We start from the raw sequence: 21,164 nt of genomic DNA, 5'->3' as shown, positions 1-21,164 counted from the left end.
TTCTACTCCAGGCACTAGAAACAAAATGTGCTGTCTTAAATACCTCATAATAAAACAACCACTCCAACTTCTGGCCATCATCTTACCAGAATATATCAGGTTTTTGTTTTTGCATTACATAAAATAAAGGAACCCTCAAATCGTCATACAGAGTACAATAAAACATAAAATGGAATTCATTTTCGACGTCTTTCAGGTCACATTCATTGCATATTCTATTCTCTTCTGGCACAGCTGAGAACCGACCTACCTCAATAGCAAGAGGCAGGATACCAGCTCTCAGCTGAGCACACAATGACCGCTGGTTTCTGGTTAAAAAGGATTTGACATAGGACTCAGTACCAAAACACTGCTTAATCTGGACATATGATCTAAGTTTTGGCTTAGACCTTATGTCGTTTGACCATTTCTCTTTGTAATTACAAAATATTTTTTCTTTCAACAGGTTAATGTTACAACGAAGCATATTATGAAAGATATAAGCCAAATCTGCCTCTCTGAGAATAGAAAAAACTTCCTTTATCCAGGGGTATCTCTTCTCCCTTTTGCCTAATCTCCATCGGTTCCCAACCCCTATCTCCCTGGATTGCAAGAGAAGGGGCAAATGCGTGTACCCCAAGGAAACACCTTATGGCTCTATTCTGGATAGAATTGACTTTTTTGACATCCTTAAAACCCCAAACACCAGCTGCATAAACAAGAATAGGACAAACACATGCATCACAGAGCTGTGTGGAATAACCAATATCTTTACAGAATTTCATTTTACTAATAATTGACCCAACAGCTCTACCTGCAGAGTCTGCCAAAATTCCAATGCCAAAATCATAAGACATAAATTCATCTAGTGTAAAGCCCAAGTACTTATATGCATCAGTATAGTCCAGAGACAGGGTACCAAATGAGAAAATCTGAGAAGATCTTACTGTACCTTTTTTTCTAAGGTGCATGATCTGAGTTTTACTCTGGTTGATCATAAGCCTCCATTTTGAGCACCAGACTTGAACAATATTCAGCTTCTTCTGTAGATTATCTCCGGACTCTGCCAGAAGGACTATGTCATCCGCATAAAGTAAACAGTTTACAACAATATCATCTGAGATTACCCCTAAGCCTGAGTTTTTGATCTCCTGGACTAGATCATTAACAAAAATAGCGAATAAAGAGGGAGATAAAACATCTCCCTGCTTCACTCCAAATGGTGTTGAAAACCAACCAGTAGTAAAATCATTCACTTGAACAGATGCTACAGGAACCTGGTATAATGCTTTAATAGCTTTGTAAAATCTACCATCAACACCACTCTGGAGTAGTTTAAAGAACAGCAGATCTCTATTAACCCAATCAAAAGCCTTCTGAAAGTCTATAAAACATGCATAAGTAGATTTTCCCTCTTCAATTCTTGCTCTAATCACTGTGGTTACAGTATAGATGTGATCAATACAGGCCCTGTGCTTCCTGAATCCATTCTGCTCATCAGCCAGTGCATCAGATACCTCCAAATAATAAGAGAGCCTGCTGTTCAGGATACTTGAATATAGTTTGTAAACCGTACTCATGAGGCTAATGCCCCTATAATTTAAAGGGACCCTTGGGTCATTCTTAGCTGATTTAGGAATCGGTTTAATGATAGACTTATACCAAAGGGAAGGGATAATACCATATTTGAAACATGTCTGAAATAAACTAAACAAAACTGGTAATATATTGGGAGCCTTAAGAACTTCATTATAAAGGCCCTCTATTCCAGCCGCTTTTCCATTTTTTGCATTATCAATGGTACACTGTAATATACAAAAGTGCAGTTGCCATTTGAAAATAATAGAATTTGTAGTCACAGAAAAAAATATCACAAATGTGTAGATTGGCAGCTGCAAACGTGTAATCAAGAATTTACAAGTGTGTGTATTTTCCCCCCTACAAATCTGCACAATTATGCAACAGATTTGTGCTGTCTTTAAGCCGAAATCGACTTGTAGAAGCGGCAATGATTTTTCTTCACCAGGAGAACCGGGGACTGTTTAGTCTTTTTATATCCCATTCTACACTGTAATTTTACCTAAATTAGCTTATATCGTTTGATATCACAATTCACATTCTTTTTCAATTATATTTCAGACTAGCTGGAAGTATTCTGAGCATTTCCATACTGAGTTGATATTTTTTCGATATTCTTTGAGAACGACTTTGTTTAACCCCTGACTTACTGATGTCAAGTCAGTTCAGCATTCTGGTTGTTATTGCTTCTTCAAATTATATTATTTGAAGAATTATTATATTTCCGACAAGCTGGAAGTTGTGTGTGTGTGTGTGTGTGTGTGTGTGTGTGTGTGTGTGTGTGTGTGTGTGTGTGTGTGTGTGTGTGTGTGTGTGTGTGTGTGTGTGTGTGTGTGTGTGTGTGTGTGTGTGTGTGTGTGTGTAAAAAATAATAATCAACTAATCAACTTAGTATGGAAATGCTCAAAATACTTCCAGCTTGTCAGAAATATAATTGAAAAAGAAATTGTGTAGAATGGATATAAAAAGAAAGTGCCCCCGGTCCTCCTGGTGAAAAAAAAATCATTGCAGTTTCTACAAGTCGTGTCGATTTTGGCTAGAAGTGCAAAATGCTTTTGAGCCCATTATTAACCAAATTACTTGTTAATGTAATGCCCTCACAAGCACAGCATATGATTGTACCGATATTCCTGAATGGTAAAATAGAGTTATATTGAATATACTGTATATATTCTATTCTATGTGCAGATGCAGATCATGCCTCTCCTAAGTTTATTGAAACAACCACTGCGTCAAACCGATTCCCTGAACTCTGTTCTTTTTTTTTGCCCCCTACGTCTCATGGTGTCCCCTCTGTCTCCTCTGCAGTCGTATTTTTCCTGATGTGATTGATGACGGACATTAAGTAATTGAACCATTCCCATAATGAGCCTGAGAGGAGCTGCTGTAAGGTCTAATCAATGTGTTTCCTCTGTCTGTACTCAGGAGCCTGAGAGGACGCTGGATATATTTAACATCACACTGGCCAGGCAGCAGGCTGAGATGGAGGTAAGACCTACTGGTGGAGGATGATGAGTATCTACATCTGTAGGATTAATTGGGACTCCCATTGTAATTAAGTCTCTGCCTGAGTGAAAGTACACACGCACGCACGCACGCACGCACGCACGCACACACACACACACACACGCGTGCACATGCACAGGCAATACATATGTATTTAATTTTTTATCCATTTATGCCAAAGGGTTTATGACCAAGCCTGTGCAAAAGTGAGCAATAAAAGACAACGTCAAGGCTTCTGGCAGACTGACCACATATCAGCCTGTGTTAAAACCACTTGACAAAGATTTTAGGTTTTAGCTAGTGACAGATTCTTTCTTTGTCTTCTCTTATCTGTTGTCCAACCAGGACAGGACCTCCCAAAGAGGTGCACTACTGTAAATGGCTAATGAGTGTTGTTCTTTCCCAGGCGAGCAAGGCGGGTCTGCGGATCTACCGTCCTGGGGTGAAGATGGAGGAAGAGGAGTCCCAGGGCTGGTTCGGATGGATGTGGAACTGGGGAGGAGAGCCTGATGCACAGCCTAAAGAAGTCAAAACTGGTGGTAGGCTATATTAAAATACAGACGTACTGGAAGATTGAAGGTTATATACTGGGAAGGAACTGGTCCACATACTGGCCCTCATTTATCAACGCGGTGCAGACCAAATAATGGGCGTATATTTATCAATATGTCCTGACGTTGGCTTCATCCTACCGTACGCTGAAATCTCACATCTGGTAGAGAGCAGTTGTTGACTTTGGCTGCGCCCGTTTATTCCATCCTAGACCTGCGGAGCAGCATTGTCTGACTGTCTGACAGGCATCTGGACACATAATCCACTCCTAAATGTATATCTACACTATTAAATAATCCCTGTGAAAATATAGCACATTAAGTAATTTAAACAAACTGCTTTAACAGTCATTCGGTTAAGCTTGCAGATCTGGCTGCATTGGCTATTTGAAAATAGCAGATCTGCAAGCTCACAACGGGTCGCATCGTGACGCGTTGTGAGCTTATAGATCTGCTATTTTCAAAATATACAAGCACTTCTGCGAGCGCATTTTCGGGACTCCCGAACATCTTTTCATGGACAGTGAGGTGTACAAACTTAGCTTGTCCTATGGTATGGAGTTATGTCATAGAGAGTTATGAAGACCTGGCTGGGTTAAGGATATAAACCTGACGCTCCAATCTCTTATTAACGTGGCGGCACGGAATCACTGCAGCCTGCCCGAGTCTGACTGCTTTATTTTAGTGTAACTTGAACGCGCACTGCTCGGTATGGGGTAAATAAAAAATAAATTAAATTTTAACGTATTCCATTCATGGCGATGGGATTGGTATCATAATATGTCATTCATGTTGGCTACAAGCCTACATGACAAAGATTGTACTGCTATATGAGAGAGAGAGAGAGAGAGAGAGAGAGAATTTCGCTTCTTCATGTCGTAAAATCGAGGTGTTTCCAGAATATTTAAGGGCGTGTTATTTAAATGACGCTCGGTTTCAGCCGTGACATTTATCAAGGCTGCGACCAAATGTACGCTAGGATCGGCTGTGTAGGATTCGTTGATAAATGTGACTTCGACGTTGGCGTACGGCCGAATATATGGAAAAATATACGCCGGTTTATATGCTCCGTTGATAAATGAGGGCCACTGTGTGTATATCTCATAATATTCATATCAGTTCAAAAACTCCCATGTGTTTCAATTTAATTTGTTCCATCCTGTCCTGCTCTCTTACCTAAGGTTTTGATGACTTCATGAGCCCTGGTGAGAAGGCCAAGCTTTACACTGCCATTGGATATAGCGAGGCCACTGTCAATCACAACCTGCCAAAGGATGTGAGTTTCTGCCCTCCATGAATGTGTGTGAGACCACACAATGTCATGTAATCATGACATTATCAACATCAATCCCATATTCGATATTCTTCTCTGTTTTTCAGTTTGAGGACATGAAGATTGATTTCCACATGGAGAAGCTTTCTGTGTCCTTCAAAGACAACAACGAGGACCAGAATGAGATCATTAAGTTGACTGTTGGAGAGCTCAAGTCCATTCTCACGCAGAGACCTGGAGCACAAGCCAACAAGTACGTTCTTTAAAACATTTGTATTTTCTTGCAGTGTGTATGCTGGGTTCAAATCTCCACATCCAGAGTCAAGCCGACGTCCCCTGCTAAGCTTCCTTTACCTGATGGCTCTCATTTTCTGACATTCTTTTTCTTTCTCCTTTTCCAGACTAATAGCTAAGCTCACTCTGTTTGAGGTAACGGGGCTGGGCGGTGACCGGGCCGCCCCCACCCTGCTGTCATCAAGGAAGGCTGCCACGGGAACAGGAACCCCGCTTCTTAGCATCCTGTTCGAGACCAACCCACTGGATGAGAGTGCTGCCCAGAGGCTCCACGTTGAGTCACAGCCCCTGGAAATCATCTATGATGCTGTGAGTTGTGTGTGAGAGTGTGTGAGTGCAAAACGTGAAACGGTACAGAATCACTGGGTTCATGCACGTGTAGAGGTAAAAGTTACCATTTCTGTCTACTCACTACTACTCACGGCGTCTCATTGGTGGACAGTTCAGAAACCTAATTTAAACAACATTGAAAACTTTTGTATACATTTCTTATGAATGCAAGAACAAGCATGCTAACTTTCCAGGAAAAGAAAGGCTGCGGTTTCTATTAGCTTCGAATCCCCATTGATGACGTCATTGGTAGGCAGGTTTCTGAATTGTCCATTGTCAACCAATGACACACAGTGAGTTGACGGAAATGGTGCTTATTCTTATAATTATTCTTATGAGCACCAACGGTTGCTCATGGTTGAACATGAGTGAAGTGTTCCTTTTAAGAGTTTAACTTAGAATGTTTTGGGGTATTTTATGTTTGAGAAAATCCTTCTTTGTGTTTTTGTGTGTTCACTTCACTTCTGCAGACAACAGTAAACAGCATGTCAGCGTTCTTCATGCCCCCTGAAGACCTGCAGTTAGACGAGTTGACCAACGCTACCTTGATGAAACTGGAGCAATTCAGGGACCGTACATCCACAGGTCAGTTATACACACACAAACAGTACATACATGTGATCTAGAGCATAACTCCCAACATGTCCGGATATAATTACCATTGTGTTTGTCATTTTGTTTTTCAGGTCTGATGTATGTGATTGAGACACAAAAAGTTCTAGACCTGAATGTGAACCTGATGGCATCCTATGTCATCGTTCCCCAGACCGGCTTCTATGACTCCACTCAGAAAATCATACTGCTGGATCTGGGACACTTGAAGGTCAGAGACTCTCCTTAGATCCAAGCTGGGAAACCTGAACCTTGAATCATGAATTGAGTGAATTGTTACATACCTACAAGGTATAGTTTAATAGTTGTCCCATTGAACACACTTCCAATTGTATGAAAAGTGATCACGTAAAAATTCCTTCATTGCCAGCGTTTCCCAACCAGCACAAACTCTAAAACAAAGCATTCATTTGAAAGATTAATCTCTGCTTTTGAGCTCTCTGCGTTGAGCTCCGGTAGAATTATGTAACTTTTAATGTGTTATGAACTCAAGTTGTTTTATGCCACCAGGTGTCGAGTCAGAGCAAGAAGGATCTACCACAGCTGTCAGTGTCCAGCAGCACCTTTGAGGATATCATGTCCAGAGCGTACGACAGCTTTGACGTACAGCTCACGAGTCTGCAGCTCCTCTACAGCAAACCAGGTGCAGTACACGCATATACAGTGCATGCACGTTAGGTGCAAAAAGTTAGGCTGTGCATGCTTGTGTTTAGGTGGTTAAAGCACATAAGGACAAGGATGGTTCACACATCATTGGTTAATGTTGTTTTCTATGTGAGTCAGATGGGGACTGGAAGAAGGCTCGTAAGCTGAAACAGTCGGCGCTCCACATCCTAGAGCCGGTGGATCTGAAGGTGGTGTTCAGCAGGGCCATGGTTGTCACAGACTCACGCATGGCCAAGTGAGTAGGCCGCATTTCCCACTTTTTTCCTGAGCACAGCATGTGTTTTAAATTGTTTTAAAGGGTTTCATTGGGAGCACCATGTATTTACGCTATGCTGAAAATGCCAGCAGTGTGACGAGGTGCTGAGCATCTATTCTTCGCTGCATGTGCACGTCTGGCATATTTATGTGTCTCTGACTATTTGTATTCATGTCTTATTATGCCTGTGTACATGTTACAGGTTTAAAATGTCTGGGGAGCTACCTCTGTTATCCCTTCGTATCTCGGACGATAAGGTTCGAGGTGTTCTGGAGTTGATAAACAGCATCCCACTTCCTGAGAGCAGACCTGCCACTGCTTCCCACACCACTCCTAAGGTAACAATGTCAGGGTTTCCTACACATTTGTACAAATAAAATCCCAGTGTTAAATTACAGACAGGAAGGCTGGGAGTCGGACACTATGTTTGCGCCCCTGTTTGTGTGTGTCTGTCTATCTATCTGTACACAGCTTATCTTGGAAACTGCTGGACTTATCAGCATCAAACTTTTCATAGCACTGCAAGCAGGCCAAGAAAGATGCTCAAATCTTTCAAGGAAGACACTCCACCACAAATGTTTCATGGTGGCACTATACCAGACTGCTTTACGTTCTGGCCTATAACTCTTGAACCGTAGGTTGTACAATAAAACAAATATTTCCTGCCTTTAGGCAAAGCAGTTCACCCCCACACTCACGCCCAGGAGACATATGACCGACCTGCGCTCCTCAGTGATGTTTGAGTCATGTGAGACCATCAGCATCACTTCACTAGGTGAGATACTAACTAAGTTACTTAGAGCTCTCACTGCTTCATAAATGTAATGTTTCTGTTGAATTCCCTCTCAGTATGGAATCAGCAGGAAATGGCATTATAATGTTACTAGAGGTTTTGGCTGCTATGATGCCCTCACATCTAGAGTTTGGGCCACTATGCGGTGGCCCAAACTCTACGTGTATCTGTTAGTCCTTGTCCCTTTTATGCCCATATATGGAGATTGCTGATGTCATCAGTATATGCCCATACATGGGAATGCCCCCTTTTGTGCCCATATATGGAACTCCTTATATGGTTATGGCTGAGTCATAGTGGCATGAGTGTGACGACGTGGTCTGCTGGCCGGCCGGTCCTCCCTTAAGCCAATTTTAATGGGAGCAATTGTTAATAGAGGGGATGCAGGTTCATTTTGGACAGCCAGTACCAGCACACACCTCAGTGCTACAGAGCCAGCATCAGCCAGTACCAGAACCAGCATCAGCCAGCACCAGAACTGAACCTGGTGAAATGGAGTCGGCACCAGCCAGTAAAAGAGCAGAGTCAGAAAAAGCATGTATTATTGCGAACGCCAAGTGGAGCTTACTATGAAATCCTGCTCGGCTTGTGTGTGTGTGTGTGTGTGTGTGTCTGTCTGTGTGCATGCACTGCCTGTGTGCAGCCTCCAGAGTGCGCCAGAGTGCCGAGCAGGGTTTCATACACACACACACACACACACACACACACACACACACACACAGACGCCTGCACTACAGTGTGGCCATGAAGAACGCAGGAATGTAGACAATGCTCTGATTAAAATGCACACACCTGCAACATATTTCGAGCTGCGTTCGCGCGTCTTACTTGTATTCTGAAAATGGTGGGGGAGGGAAAGGTACAACTGGTATTATGATAGAGGGGGTGTACAGGTGGTGGTGGTGGGGGGGTGCAAACAGCTTATGGCCAGGACTGAATGTAAAACTGTGTGTGTGTGTGTGTGTGTGCCCCCATTCCAGGTTCAGAGGAAGACTTGTTCTACGATGCTCCTACCTCTCCTATTGATGACCGTTCATTCTTCTCGGACATGCCCGGTACGCTGCGGCGCTCTGAATCGGTCAGGTGGAAAGGCCTTGTCAAGAAGGATCCTCAGAAGAACATGACCGATTTCCTCATGAATTTTGAGATCAATGAGGTAACATTACAAGACAGTCAAAGAATTTTCACTTTGTTGAAGCAAACAAACTAATCCATTTGACAATAATACTACCTCTGATATATATAGGTTATAGACAATCTATATCTACATCTACATATGGTATTTTCTAAATAATATAATCACGTTATCTTATTCTTTTATCTTATTCCTCGTCCTGCAATCTGTCTCTATGTAGATGTCTGTACAGCTGTGTCGTCTATCAGGGGATGAGGAGATCACCGTCCTTCACCTGGACATTGAAAGGCTGGGCACTGAGCTCAAATTGCGCACCTTCGACATGTCATCAAAAACGTTCTTGCGTGAGATCTGCCTCAAGTGCCCTGAGTACATGGGTCAGTAGTGACTCAACAGCAGGCTTGAGATCTAAACTTTCAACAGTACTCGATTTTGGTGTTGTTCCAAGTGCAACTCTTGGAGGATTATCGTCTCAAATATTGTCATATCAGGTTGGAGATGAATCAGCGGTGTATTACATCTCCGTAGAGTTTCTGTTGTTTTTATGCTTGTTTTTTCTTTTCATGCTGTCTTAAGATTCTGAGGAGAAGGAGGTTCAACTCATCACCACTCTAGACAACACAGAGGTGGACTTGCTCATGGTGGAGTACATTAAGGTACATTTCCAATCCACTTCAGTCACTGTCGTGGGTGCAATGACAAATACAATCTATGTTCTGTTTTATTGTTCTGGGGGGGCGAACGTTCGGCAAAAATAGCCAATCTACAAGCTCACAACACTTTGCGAGCTTGTCGATCGGCTATTTTTGGCGAAGAGATTTGGTGTAGAGGGAAACAAGGAGGGGGCCTAATATAGACTCCTCGGGGACTCATTCAACAAAGTATGTAGGGTTTTAGTGGTTGAATTGGTCGTCTCTAATTACGATTTGCCATTTCCAGGCTGATAGGAATGGTCCTGAGTTCAAATCTCAACATAAAAACACAGAACAGCTAATCAAGGTGAGAGAAACTCAAAAGTTATCTTTAGGAATTTTCACAATATTGTCTTTGTAAAGTTAAATATATATGTACTCTTTTCTGCTGTGCGGAACTCCGTAAGGAAATAATGCCCTTTTGCTTACATACATATTTGAATATTACCCACCAGGCGAGCTTCTCATCGCTGGACGTGCACCTCCACACAGAGGCTCTCCTCAACACCATGAACTTCCTCAGCAGTCTGCTCCCTCCACCCACCAAGAAGGAGGGAGGACAGGATGAGCTGCCTACTATCCCAGAAGAGGATGAGGGAGAGGCGGAGGTAGAGGCAGAGGCAGAGGAAGAAAAGAAGGAGGAATCCGTGGTTGCCAAGAGACAGAGTAATGTTATACTGTATTTTATAAAGGATTAAGTAGTATTGTTAACCTGTGAACACACAAATACAATACACCCTGTAATTAGTACTATGCAGGTAATTTGTGTTATCTTCACATCATAGGACACCATATTATCTTTAACACATTCGGTGCCAGAATTTTATAATAACAGATTACGTTCGGTGCCAGAAATCTCACCGTTGAGCTGTGCGGCGCTGTTTAAGCTGTAGACTCCACGACGAGCAATCCATGTGAAACGAAGCATGCGTGCATTTTGCACGATGGTCCTGGCTAACGCCTGGAACGATAACATCTTTACCACGGGTCACAATGGCAGAGCGATCGTGCATACAAAATTAGTTGTTTTCCCCAACGTAAAAAAGTTTCGGAGATATAGGGGTTTTAGAGAAGGAGATAGAACGGAAGCGGATGGGGAGCCATGTTTTTGGCACGGTGATCTATACGGCCCTTCCTTCTCAGATTCACCGTGGGTGATTCCAGAGCTGCTCCAGCCCCTCCCGTGTGGAAAAAAACGAAAAAAACAAAAAGAGTGAAAACGCGTGTTCAGACCGTGTTCGGCACCGAAGCGCTACTCTGTGAAAACACGGTTCAGACCGTGTTTGGCACCCGATGTGTTAATAATAATAAAACGCCTACAATGTTAGTGCCTGGACTCCCAGGAGTGTGCAGTGAGCAACTGATGTGTTCTCCTATTGATTCCCCTAATATGTAATTAACGTGTCGACCACTTGAAAACAGAACATACAGCACGTGACTGCGAAAAAATAATGGCAGCCAACCTGTTACAGAGAAAGTCTCGGCCTCACCTTCTGAGGCCATCGAGGAAATGGCCTCTCTAACTTCTGACAACGAGGCTAATATTCTTGGGGCCATCGGTCTGCTGCGGGCGGGGATTTCTTTTAGCAAATTTGTATGTTATGTTTTACCATTGATACTTGTATCGACAACAGTTACAGATTGATTCGATTGGAGCTAAAGCACTTTCAGGTTGAGATTTGCCTTGTAATCACCTCGCTAAAAGCAGCCAGTGAATCACACTCTGCCAAGATCTGAGAAATTGAAGTTGCTGCCAGAGATGTGTCAGACTAAACTACTGCGCTGGAAAGCGAGGTAAAGCACTGTCCACAGATTTTAGGGCAATACAGCAGAAATGCAAGGATTTAGAGGGACTCTTTTGTAGAAATAACCTCAGGATAGCAGGGATCAAAGTGAATGTGGAAGCTGCCCGCACCACTGACTTAATAGCTGGCCTGCTGTTGGATGTTTGAGGAGAAGCATCTCCTAGACCGCTCTCACCACATCTCGCCAGAGCCTCGACCAAGGTGGAGATCATTTTACGGGCAAATTAATTCTAGATTCTAGGTCATGCCATGGAGTTGTAAACCGGTTCCTCTGTGATCATCCTGGGCTGAAATATGTGGTGCAAAAGAGCTGGTGGACTTGGACTTCACAGAATAGGAATAAGAGACACCCAAGTTAATATTTTCCCCATTATGCATTATCCCTCCCACCCACAACTGATATTAATCAGAATGTGAGTTTGGTCAAGATAGGTTAAACGCTCAAAACAGTCACATTCACCTACAGTATCTTGGTGCAGAGCCAAACAAACTGTGAAATCATTTAGAAAAAATGGTTCGCAACTCACTTCTATGTTGCTCCAAACATTTATTAAGCAACATTTTGTTCCTTCATGGATCTTCTTCAGTAAAAAACAAAAACCTATTTTCTTTTACCTGAAGATCTTTGTAGGATCAGAATATTGTTTAGTAAGGTTTCACGCAATATAGATGTGAGTTGCAAGCCCTTTTTTCTATTTGGTCAAGATATGCCCATCAGAGGGCTGTATAATTATCTTTTCCTGAGTTAGCTCTCACTCTCATTCTCTTCCCTCCTCTTTCCTTCTTACATCTTTGTCCATAGCTTCAAAGAAATTGAAGTTTGAGGATGTGGTGAATCTGCACATCACAGCAAATCTCGACTGTCTGAAGGTTTTCATCCGAGGAGAAAAAGCCAGGATTTCTGAGATCAGCATTGAAGGTACAGTATACATTTCCCCCACTGCGCATTACACGCTCAAGGCCTTATCTTACTAAATTATAAAATCCTATCCTACAATAATCCTCCTACTAATATCCTATCATATCATACAACTATGCTATCCTGCTATAAAATGAAGAAAACTGCAAGCATCCCTGGGTATGGTCTAGTTATGGTTAAATCCTAATTTATACTTTGTCAAACAACAGCGTTGCAGAAAATTGTGCAAAGTACATTATGTCACCAAGTGGATCATTTGAAGCCATGAGTAGTAAAACTATTGAAAGCCACGTTCTACTTAGGTAGTTGAAGGAGTCTTAAGTGTAGTTTTGTGATGTCGTGCTGTAACTGTCCAGGTCTAGTGTCACAGGTTCTGATGAGGAAAAAGGAGATGGAGATTCTGGCCAACCTGAAGAACATTGTCATCCTGGACTGTGACAAAGATGCTATTTACAAGAAGGTATGATGAATCACTATTAAAAAAGGGTTAGTTAAGGCTTAATTTCCTAGTGAATAATCTCCTACTGTACAGTATGTGTACAAGTCAATAGACAATTTCAAGAACAAAATTATATTATAGTCCCATCTATCTTGTCCATGTTCGATCTCCCCAGGCAGTGTCCATAGCAGATAAGGAGGTGTTTAACTTCCGCATGGTGAACTATACAGCTGCCACAGAGGGAGACGCCTATCTGGATATGTGTAAAGTAGACACTTCCATAACACTACATGTGGGATGCATCCAAGTCATCTTCCTCTACAAGTTTCTCTCTTCCATACTGGTAAGATAGATGACATGTTGAGATCATATTTGTTTAGAGGCTTCATTAGAATCCCACACATAGCGCTGTCATGTTTTGTAACATTTTTTAATACAATGATACACTGATAAAATTACCCCAAATTAACCCACAAAATTTGATTTTGCTGCACTCACTTGCAAATCACTTTTATTGAATTGATTACATCTTTGAGAAAATCGATTTCAAATCAATTTCTGTCAAATTAAGCAGCTCAATTCCTGGACGTTTTATTTTGATTAAAACAAATCCTGTTGACGGAAAGTCCTTTTCGTTTGCGCTGGAACTCATTTGAACTCTGATGCCAACCAAATAAACAAATTCTGTTCCGCCAATTAATTTGGGTCTCGGTTCGCTTCCTAGTGCACCAGAGTTTGGTTCACTGTTGAAACTATAGGTAGACATATGTGATATATCTAATTACACCTACCAAGTCACCAACTACCCACAATTAGCCTCTAATTTACCTCTAGATGCTATAATGTGTCTGTTTTATCCTGTGCAGATTATACTGTATTTCAGATGCATCCTCAAACTTTCACTCTTAATAACATATACATTTACAAATTTGCTGATCTTTCATCTGTGTCCCCCAGGCTTTCATCAACAACTTCCAGGAGGCTAAAGAGGCCTTGGCTGAGGTGACAGCGCAGGTGGCAGAGAAGGCTGCCACGGGTGTATTGGAACTGGCAGAGCGTAGCATGCGCATCGCTCTTAACGTCCACTTCAACGCTCCTGTCATCTTCCTCCCCCAGTCCTCCTCCTCTACCAATGTCATCGTAGCCGACCTGGGCTTGATCTCTGTCAAGAACCACTTTACTAAGATGCCGTCCAAAACCTACACAAAGATCCCCCCTGTAGTGGATATGATGTCAGTGGGACTGAGTGATCTCAAGATGTACAGGTGAGTGCAAGACCATCTGTAAAAGAGTAACATAATTGAAGCGCCTCTATATGTGATGCTGTATATTTTTACTTCCCGGAATTTAATTATGCCACTAAGCATTAACCAAAATTGGCTTTTGGCTGAACACTCTAGGTGAGAGAAAACCAACAACTGTTGAAATGTGGCTAGGTGTAGATGGTTTTAGTGCCTGAAATGACAATGTCCCCTACTGATTTTGGTGACCCCATGGCATTTCCCCTTAAGGTCCTTACACACCGGTAGTGTGGCGAATAAACAATCGGAACTGTTCATTTGGTGATACCACATTCATACAGGTTCATGCTTTTATATGCGGTAAAAAAACGCTTTATTGCCTCGTAATATTAGTGTTCTGTATGGATGTAGTCAATACACAAACAGCACTTTGAATTAATGCTAATTAACACATCGGGTGCCGATCACGGTCTGGACCGTGTTTTCACATAGTAGCGCTCTGGTGCCGATCACGGTCCGAACCGTGTTTTTGGTCTTTTTGTTTTTTTCGTTTTTTCCCATACGGGAGGGCTGGAGCAGCTTTGGGATCACCCACGGTGAATCTGACAAGGATGGGCCAGATGCATCATCGTGTCAAGAAACATGGCGCACATCCGCTTCCGCTCTATTTCCTTCTCTAAAACCCCTATAACTCCGAAACTTTTTACGCTGGGGAAAACGACTCATTTTGTGTGCACGATCGCTCCACCGTTGTTACTCGCGTGCGCGATGTTATCGTTCCAGGCGATAGCCAGCACCATCGGCTAAAATGGAGACATGCTTTTTTTTCTCATGGAATACATGTCGTGGGGTCTACAGTGTAAACAGCGCTGCGCAGCTCAATGGTGAGATTTCGGCACCGAACGTAATCTGTTATTATAAAATGCTGGCAAAATTTTAACCCCCAATGAAAGCCCAGGGCTCTAAGAATAGCAATCATGGTTGGTTCAGACCACTTTGATTGGGTGTAAGGGTCAGCAAGGAGCCATTAGCACTCGTTTTAGGCTCTTGTTCCTTGTTATCACAAATTGGTACTTTTCACAATTCATTAAGGAGTCAGTAGTTTTGAAGAGAGATTCTTTGCTTTTTACTTTCTTCCATATCTTGTTTCCATCTACAATTCCTGCATGCTCTGTTTGCTTCCAGAACCACATATGAGGCGGAACGATTTCAAGGAGAGACTCAGCTGCTAAAACCAGTTAACCTGGACTTGTCTATCCAGAGAAACCTGGCATCCACCTGGTACCACGAGATACCTGATATAGAGATTACAGCTCACCTCAAACCCATGAATGTGAGTGACTGTATGAGGGACTGTATGAGGGAGAGAGAGAGAGAAGGCAGTAGATGTGTTTATGTGTACATGTGGGAAATCAAGCATTGCTTTACATTTGTCAACCTGCAATACTGGCCAAACATAATTGAGGTCATTATAAAAGATATGATTACAGTAACAAGTTGAATTAATGAAACAAAATGAGTACAGCAAAAATATAATCATATTGATCTTGGAATCCACATGAGAACGGTGTGGCTCCAATGTGGATCTCGGACATTATGCCCAGCCTGTGATGTCAGTCATATATGACTTCTGTCATCCGTGAGATATATGATTGATTGATATATATAATATATGATGACTCCAAATGTGGGCAAGGTTCCAGCCTGATCAGAGCCCTTTGATTTCCATTATAAAATTTTAAAGTTAAATATTTAAAAAAGTGCAGTCCAGGTACAGTTCTTCTGTGTAGCTTCAGCTACGTCAGAAAACGATGCAATGTGTGATATTCTTCAGTTGAATCTTCGTTATTTTGAGGGAGAGACGTGGTCACGTAAGTTAGGCTTTACGGTCTCCGTCTCCATGTCTAGTCTGCTCTGTGAATCGGTGTGAATCACCGTCTTCAGTTCATATTGTAGGTACATTATATCAATGTGCATCTGCATCTGTTTATCTCACAGCTGATTCTGAGTCAGGATGACATGACGGTGGTACTGCGTACACTTAGCGAGAACCTGTCTGAGACGTCTGACACTGTGCCCCCTCCCCCTCCACCTCCCACTTTCGACCCCTCCTCTGAGACGGCATCCATCAAAGAGTCCCAAGGCTCTGGAACTACAGGACCAACAAGCAGTAAGGAGGAGTGTGTGTGTGTGTGTGTGTGTGTGTGTGTGTGTGTGTGTGTGTGTGTGTGTGTGTGTGTGAGAGAGTGTGTCGTGCACGCTCAGAATTGTCATTTGGGAAATCAAGTTAGGTGTGTCAGGGTTAAGCTCTGGGTTATTAATGTTAAACATGCGTATAACTCCTGGCTTCATTGTTATAATAAACACTGTGAGATATGTTTCATTGTAATGATACAGTAGCTAATACTTAGTCTTGCCTTGACGATCATCGCCTACTGATGATATCTAAATTCATTGAATGGGCTAAAACTGGGTGAAAACAATTCAGAAATTGAAAAATATAACTGCATCACAGAACAAATCCAAAGACTATGAGGAGGTCCTCATATGTGATGGTATTGGGTTGGTTTTCAAAGCAGTCGGCATAGGTTTTTACTGGTGTTTTTTTCCAGCGTCCAAACCCGTTCATTGTATTTAGATTTCCCCAGACGTATCAGATTACTGATCTACTGGCTACAAGAGAGTGGTAACACTGTGTGATATGTTTTAATGTTAACAATAGGTAACACCGTGGTGACCGCTGCTGTTGTGGAGACACATAAGAGTGGAAAGAAGAACACACTCAAACTGGACTTCAAGTTTGACTCCATGACTCTGGTCCTGTACAGCCCCAGTGAGAACGAGGTGGGGGAAAAGCACTGGCAGTCATACTGCCAGACATTAAATTAAATTGTAAAGACTGTAAATATGTTTTAATGGTCTCTCCTTCTCCATCACCCTGTGTCGGTCTGTATCATCCTGTCTTACTTCCGCGTGCTCTTTTTTTTTTTTCGCCACCTGGCAGTGGGGCTCTGCGGAAGAGTGTCAGAGAGTTGGTCCGTCCGTCCACCACTTTAGTCCCAAACAGCATAACTCAAACATTTCTAAACAATTGCCATGGCATTTGCTGTGCACCTTCATGCTCACACTGATTTTGGTGACCACTAGCACCACTATGCGGCCAAACTTTCCACGCATTAATTACCCCCCCTAAAAATATCACTAACACTACTCTCTGGATTGCAATGGAATTTACTGCACCCCCCCCCCCCCCCTTTGCTTTCACTTTTGCCCATATGGGACGCCACAAACACGAATAATCTGTCCACAAACAAAATTTCCCCTCTGAGCTTCCTCATGTCTTGACGGCTGCACCCCACAGCTGACACAGCCCTGACCTCTCTCTCTCTCTGTCCCTTTATCCATTCATTACATTTATTTTGCATCTCTTTGTTGTTAATCAGGTGCAGCTGCTGGACTCCCACGATGAGCAGCAGAAGCTGGCAGAGTTTACTCTGGGAACCATCTCCACCTCCTTCAACATGTTCTCTGACAGCTCTATGAAGGCCTCAGTCAGACTGGCCAACTGCCTGTTGGACGACAAGAGACCCAGAATCAAGATGGTCACTTCCAGGTACTAAGGACACACTCAAGACAGACACATACAGTATACTGTATATCGATATAGGCACATAATCCTGTACAAATGTATGAATGCACACACTTAAACATAATTACCTTAAAGGGATACACGGCGAGTTCAGAGGTAAATAAACACCAGCAGTACTTTTCCCCGACCACCAGGGGGTGACGCAGGAGGGACTTCCATAGAGAGGTACTTTTGAAGGGATGGTGCCCGAAAACAGGTTGCTTTATTGGGATACAATATGCGGAAATTCCCGCCCTGCTGGTTCTCTGAATTTTTATTTTTAAATAGGCTCTTTCATGATAAATTGACCACATATATGAAGTTAAACAACTAAATTCTATCCACACGCTATCTTAACACATCGGGTGCCAGCATTTTTTCATAACAACTTACCGTGGGTGCCAGCATTCTCCCCATTGACTGCGCTTTGCTGTTTAAACTTTCCGCGTGCGTTACAAGCAAATCCACGCAAAAAAAAGCATCGATTCATGTTCTGCCATGAGCCTAGCTACAGGCTGGAACCCTCGCGGGTTACAACGGGGGGGGATCGCGCATCGCGCATGACCGTTTTTCCCCACAGGAAACAGATTCGGAGATATACAGTAGGCGTTTCAAAGTAGGAAATAGACAGGAAGCGGATGGGGGTAAAAAAAGTGTTTCCGGTGAGCGATCTGGCACTTCCTTCGCAGGATTACAATGGGTGCTCCCAGAGCTGCTCTAGCCCCGCCCGCGCGGAGAAAAACGAAAAAAACAAAAAGACTGAAATCACGGTTCAGACCGTGTTCGGCACCGAAGCTTCGGAACCGCCACTATGTAAACACACGGTTCAGACCGTGTTTGGCACCCGATGTGTTAAAAGTAAATTCTGTGCCTCAAAAACGAAGTTTGAGAGCGTTTTAAAACCGAAAGTAAACGTTCATACGGACACGGACGCGCACGGACGTGCACATGCGTGCGTTAATTTACGTACCGGACATAAACATAGAACACATAAACATTAGGGAAAATACGGATTTCAGAAGGAGGACTGTGTTTCAATGCAGGAAAACACCCCAGCATCATTATATAGTGGCTGATAGAGGGGAAAAAATGCAAAATATATATATATATATATATTTTAAATTTAGGCTTAATGTTCCCTACAATACCTTTAACATACACATCATACAGCTATATATTTATTTTTATGTGCAGTGTCAGTTTTTTGTTCTTTTTTGTTTTTTCAATTAATCAACCTTTGCTAAACATTGGTAATGCTATTCAGTGTAATGCACAATACACACACACCGACACACACACCGACACACACACCGACACACACACACACACACACACACACACACACACACAATTGTTGCTGATTGGTTATCTGAATGATTATGTCTTCTTTTGTTTGGTTAATGTATTGGGTCTAAATATTGATTTTGATGATGTTAATTATTAGTGCATGTGTATGTATGTATATATGTATATACATGTACAGATAGATATATATATTATTCTTTTTTTTGTACTTGATTGGGTTTTAGATTGGTATTACTGTATTTTAGAAAAGCTTCCTGTGGACAGGTGTTGAAAATTAGCACTCGTGCTATATACACTGTAAACAATGCATCTGGTTTTGTCCAATGTAATTGTGATGTCCATATCAAATAAATAAAACATAACATAACATAACTAGGGGTGTGCCGATATATCGTCCCGCGATATATCGCGATACGTTTTCGCGACGATATGTATCGTTTTGGGGGGAAAAAATATCGTTTTGAAAAAAAAAAAAAAAAATGTTTTTTTGTTTTTTACCCCAACAAAATAATCAGGCATGCAAACAGCCCCGAGGTGAAAAGGGTGACAACATGTTGTTTTTTTTCGGGTCAGGTGTCACACTATTGCCCTATTTGGATTCAAAACGGCTGAAAAGCTACAAGTTTGCATGTCTGAATAATGCAAAAACAGAATTATTTGTTTGCATTTCCTTTTTTTCTCCCCCATTTATTTTCATAATAAAAAAAGTGCGTATCGTATCGTATCGAAATCGTATCGAAGTTGTGAGCCAAATATCGTATCGTATCGTTTCGTGAAATTGTTATCGGCACACCCCTAAACATAACATAACATAACATAACACACACACACACACACACACACACACACACACACACACACACACACACACACACACACACACACAGAAGCTGTTGTATACTGTCTATTCAGGCATAGATGGGTAAACACATGCTCAAAACGTAATTTGTGCCAACACTACCACATACACAATCTTGGCTGATACAACATGTGATAAAACATCTCCTCCATCTCTCCCTAGACAGATGGTGTAGCTTGTCATCATTCCTGAAGTGTGATCCAGTACAGTATGTTAGAATGTGTTCAGAGTGTGACGGGGCTACTTACCCACTCCATCCATCTTAACGGGCTGACAGGCCCTGCTGAGGGCACAGATTGGGTAGACCGTGGTGGCACACGAAGACACAGTCAAAACAGAATCATCAGTGCTACACAGAAAAACACATACTGCTCATGTCATATGTTCATGATACACAGGCCTAGGTTTGTAAGAGAGAGCGTGTCTGCAGTGAACATTCCCTTTTCTACACCTTTCTTTACATCCCAACTCTCCTCATGATATCCTCCCAGGATGATGGCGATGCGACCCGGCACCGAGCAGAACATGATGGTGGAGGTGAACTACCGTCAGGGCCGTGATGGCTTCACTCTGGATACAACAGTTCAGGACCTCTACCTGTGTGCCAGCATGGAGTTCCTGCTTACCGTGGCAGACATCTTCCTCAAGGCCACGCAGCAGGGCTTCGCTCCAGCCCCGCAGCCCAAGGCCACGAACAGAGGAGGGGATAAAAAGAATCTTGCCACTTCAGTTTCATCCAAGGAGAATGGTGGGTGGACACTTGTCACTTAGACGTAGAAGATATAGTAGTAATAATAATAATAATAATACAAAATAAATAATAAATAATAATCAATGTTTGAGTTCTCTGTTTTAAAGGAGTTTAATCAAGCAAAGTAGAACAAATGAGAGAATAATTTAAGACTTTCACCTCAATCAAGTCAACACTTGTGCGTTGACTTGATTGAGGTGAAACCGAAGCTAGCCAAACCCAAAGCGAAGCTCGTGAAACACTAGTACCCACTAATAAATGTAGGCGTCAATAGATACAAACTAACAAATTCCACCTGATTTAACAAACACCCGTAGACACAGCATTTGATCCTATCCCTGTGCATACTGTACGTTGAGATGACAGAGAAAAAGCAGCGATTAAAGTGTGAGTAGTGTAAGTAGTGGAGTGTCGAGTCGAGGAAGACCAAATCCTGCCAATAAATGTTGCAGTAAATTTGGTGTCAAAAGTTCAACGTGAAACTGGAGGCGAGGGAAACATCCACATTGGCCAAATTATTGGAGAGGGGAAAATAATATAAAAATTGTAATA

At 42.3% G+C, this 21,164-nt stretch overlaps 1 protein-coding gene across 3 annotated transcripts in view; it reads left to right on the top strand.

The window, feature by feature from the left end:
* Positions 1 to 21,164, top strand: part of vps13a (vacuolar protein sorting 13 homolog A) — a 62,474-nt gene that overhangs the window by 8,268 nt on the left and 33,042 nt on the right. For all 3 annotated transcript variants that reach the window (XM_084055269.1, XM_084055268.1, XM_084055270.1), the window contains exons 14-38: positions 2,983 to 3,045; positions 3,470 to 3,602; positions 4,796 to 4,890; positions 4,995 to 5,140; positions 5,289 to 5,490; positions 5,982 to 6,096; positions 6,198 to 6,334; positions 6,634 to 6,766; positions 6,907 to 7,024; positions 7,248 to 7,383; positions 7,718 to 7,820; positions 8,819 to 8,994; positions 9,194 to 9,350; positions 9,550 to 9,629; positions 9,913 to 9,972; positions 10,121 to 10,331; positions 12,273 to 12,389; positions 12,746 to 12,849; positions 13,004 to 13,171; positions 13,786 to 14,093; positions 15,255 to 15,402; positions 16,068 to 16,239; positions 16,792 to 16,913; positions 17,513 to 17,682; positions 20,353 to 20,609. In XM_084055269.1, the coding sequence (XP_083911395.1) occupies positions 2,983 to 3,045; positions 3,470 to 3,602; positions 4,796 to 4,890; positions 4,995 to 5,140; positions 5,289 to 5,490; positions 5,982 to 6,096; positions 6,198 to 6,334; positions 6,634 to 6,766; positions 6,907 to 7,024; positions 7,248 to 7,383; positions 7,718 to 7,820; positions 8,819 to 8,994; positions 9,194 to 9,350; positions 9,550 to 9,629; positions 9,913 to 9,972; positions 10,121 to 10,331; positions 12,273 to 12,389; positions 12,746 to 12,849; positions 13,004 to 13,171; positions 13,786 to 14,093; positions 15,255 to 15,402; positions 16,068 to 16,239; positions 16,792 to 16,913; positions 17,513 to 17,682; positions 20,353 to 20,609 (3,631 nt within the window). The remainder of the gene's footprint in view (positions 1 to 2,982; positions 3,046 to 3,469; positions 3,603 to 4,795; positions 4,891 to 4,994; positions 5,141 to 5,288; positions 5,491 to 5,981; positions 6,097 to 6,197; positions 6,335 to 6,633; positions 6,767 to 6,906; positions 7,025 to 7,247; positions 7,384 to 7,717; positions 7,821 to 8,818; positions 8,995 to 9,193; positions 9,351 to 9,549; positions 9,630 to 9,912; positions 9,973 to 10,120; positions 10,332 to 12,272; positions 12,390 to 12,745; positions 12,850 to 13,003; positions 13,172 to 13,785; positions 14,094 to 15,254; positions 15,403 to 16,067; positions 16,240 to 16,791; positions 16,914 to 17,512; positions 17,683 to 20,352; positions 20,610 to 21,164) is intronic.

This window comes from Gymnoscopelus microlampas (genome assembly GCF_963454915.1).
Source record: "Gymnoscopelus microlampas genome assembly, chromosome: 4".
Taxonomy (NCBI): Eukaryota; Metazoa; Chordata; class Actinopteri; order Myctophiformes; family Myctophidae; genus Gymnoscopelus; species Gymnoscopelus microlampas.
This window is presented reverse-complemented; position numbering and strand designations above follow the sequence as displayed.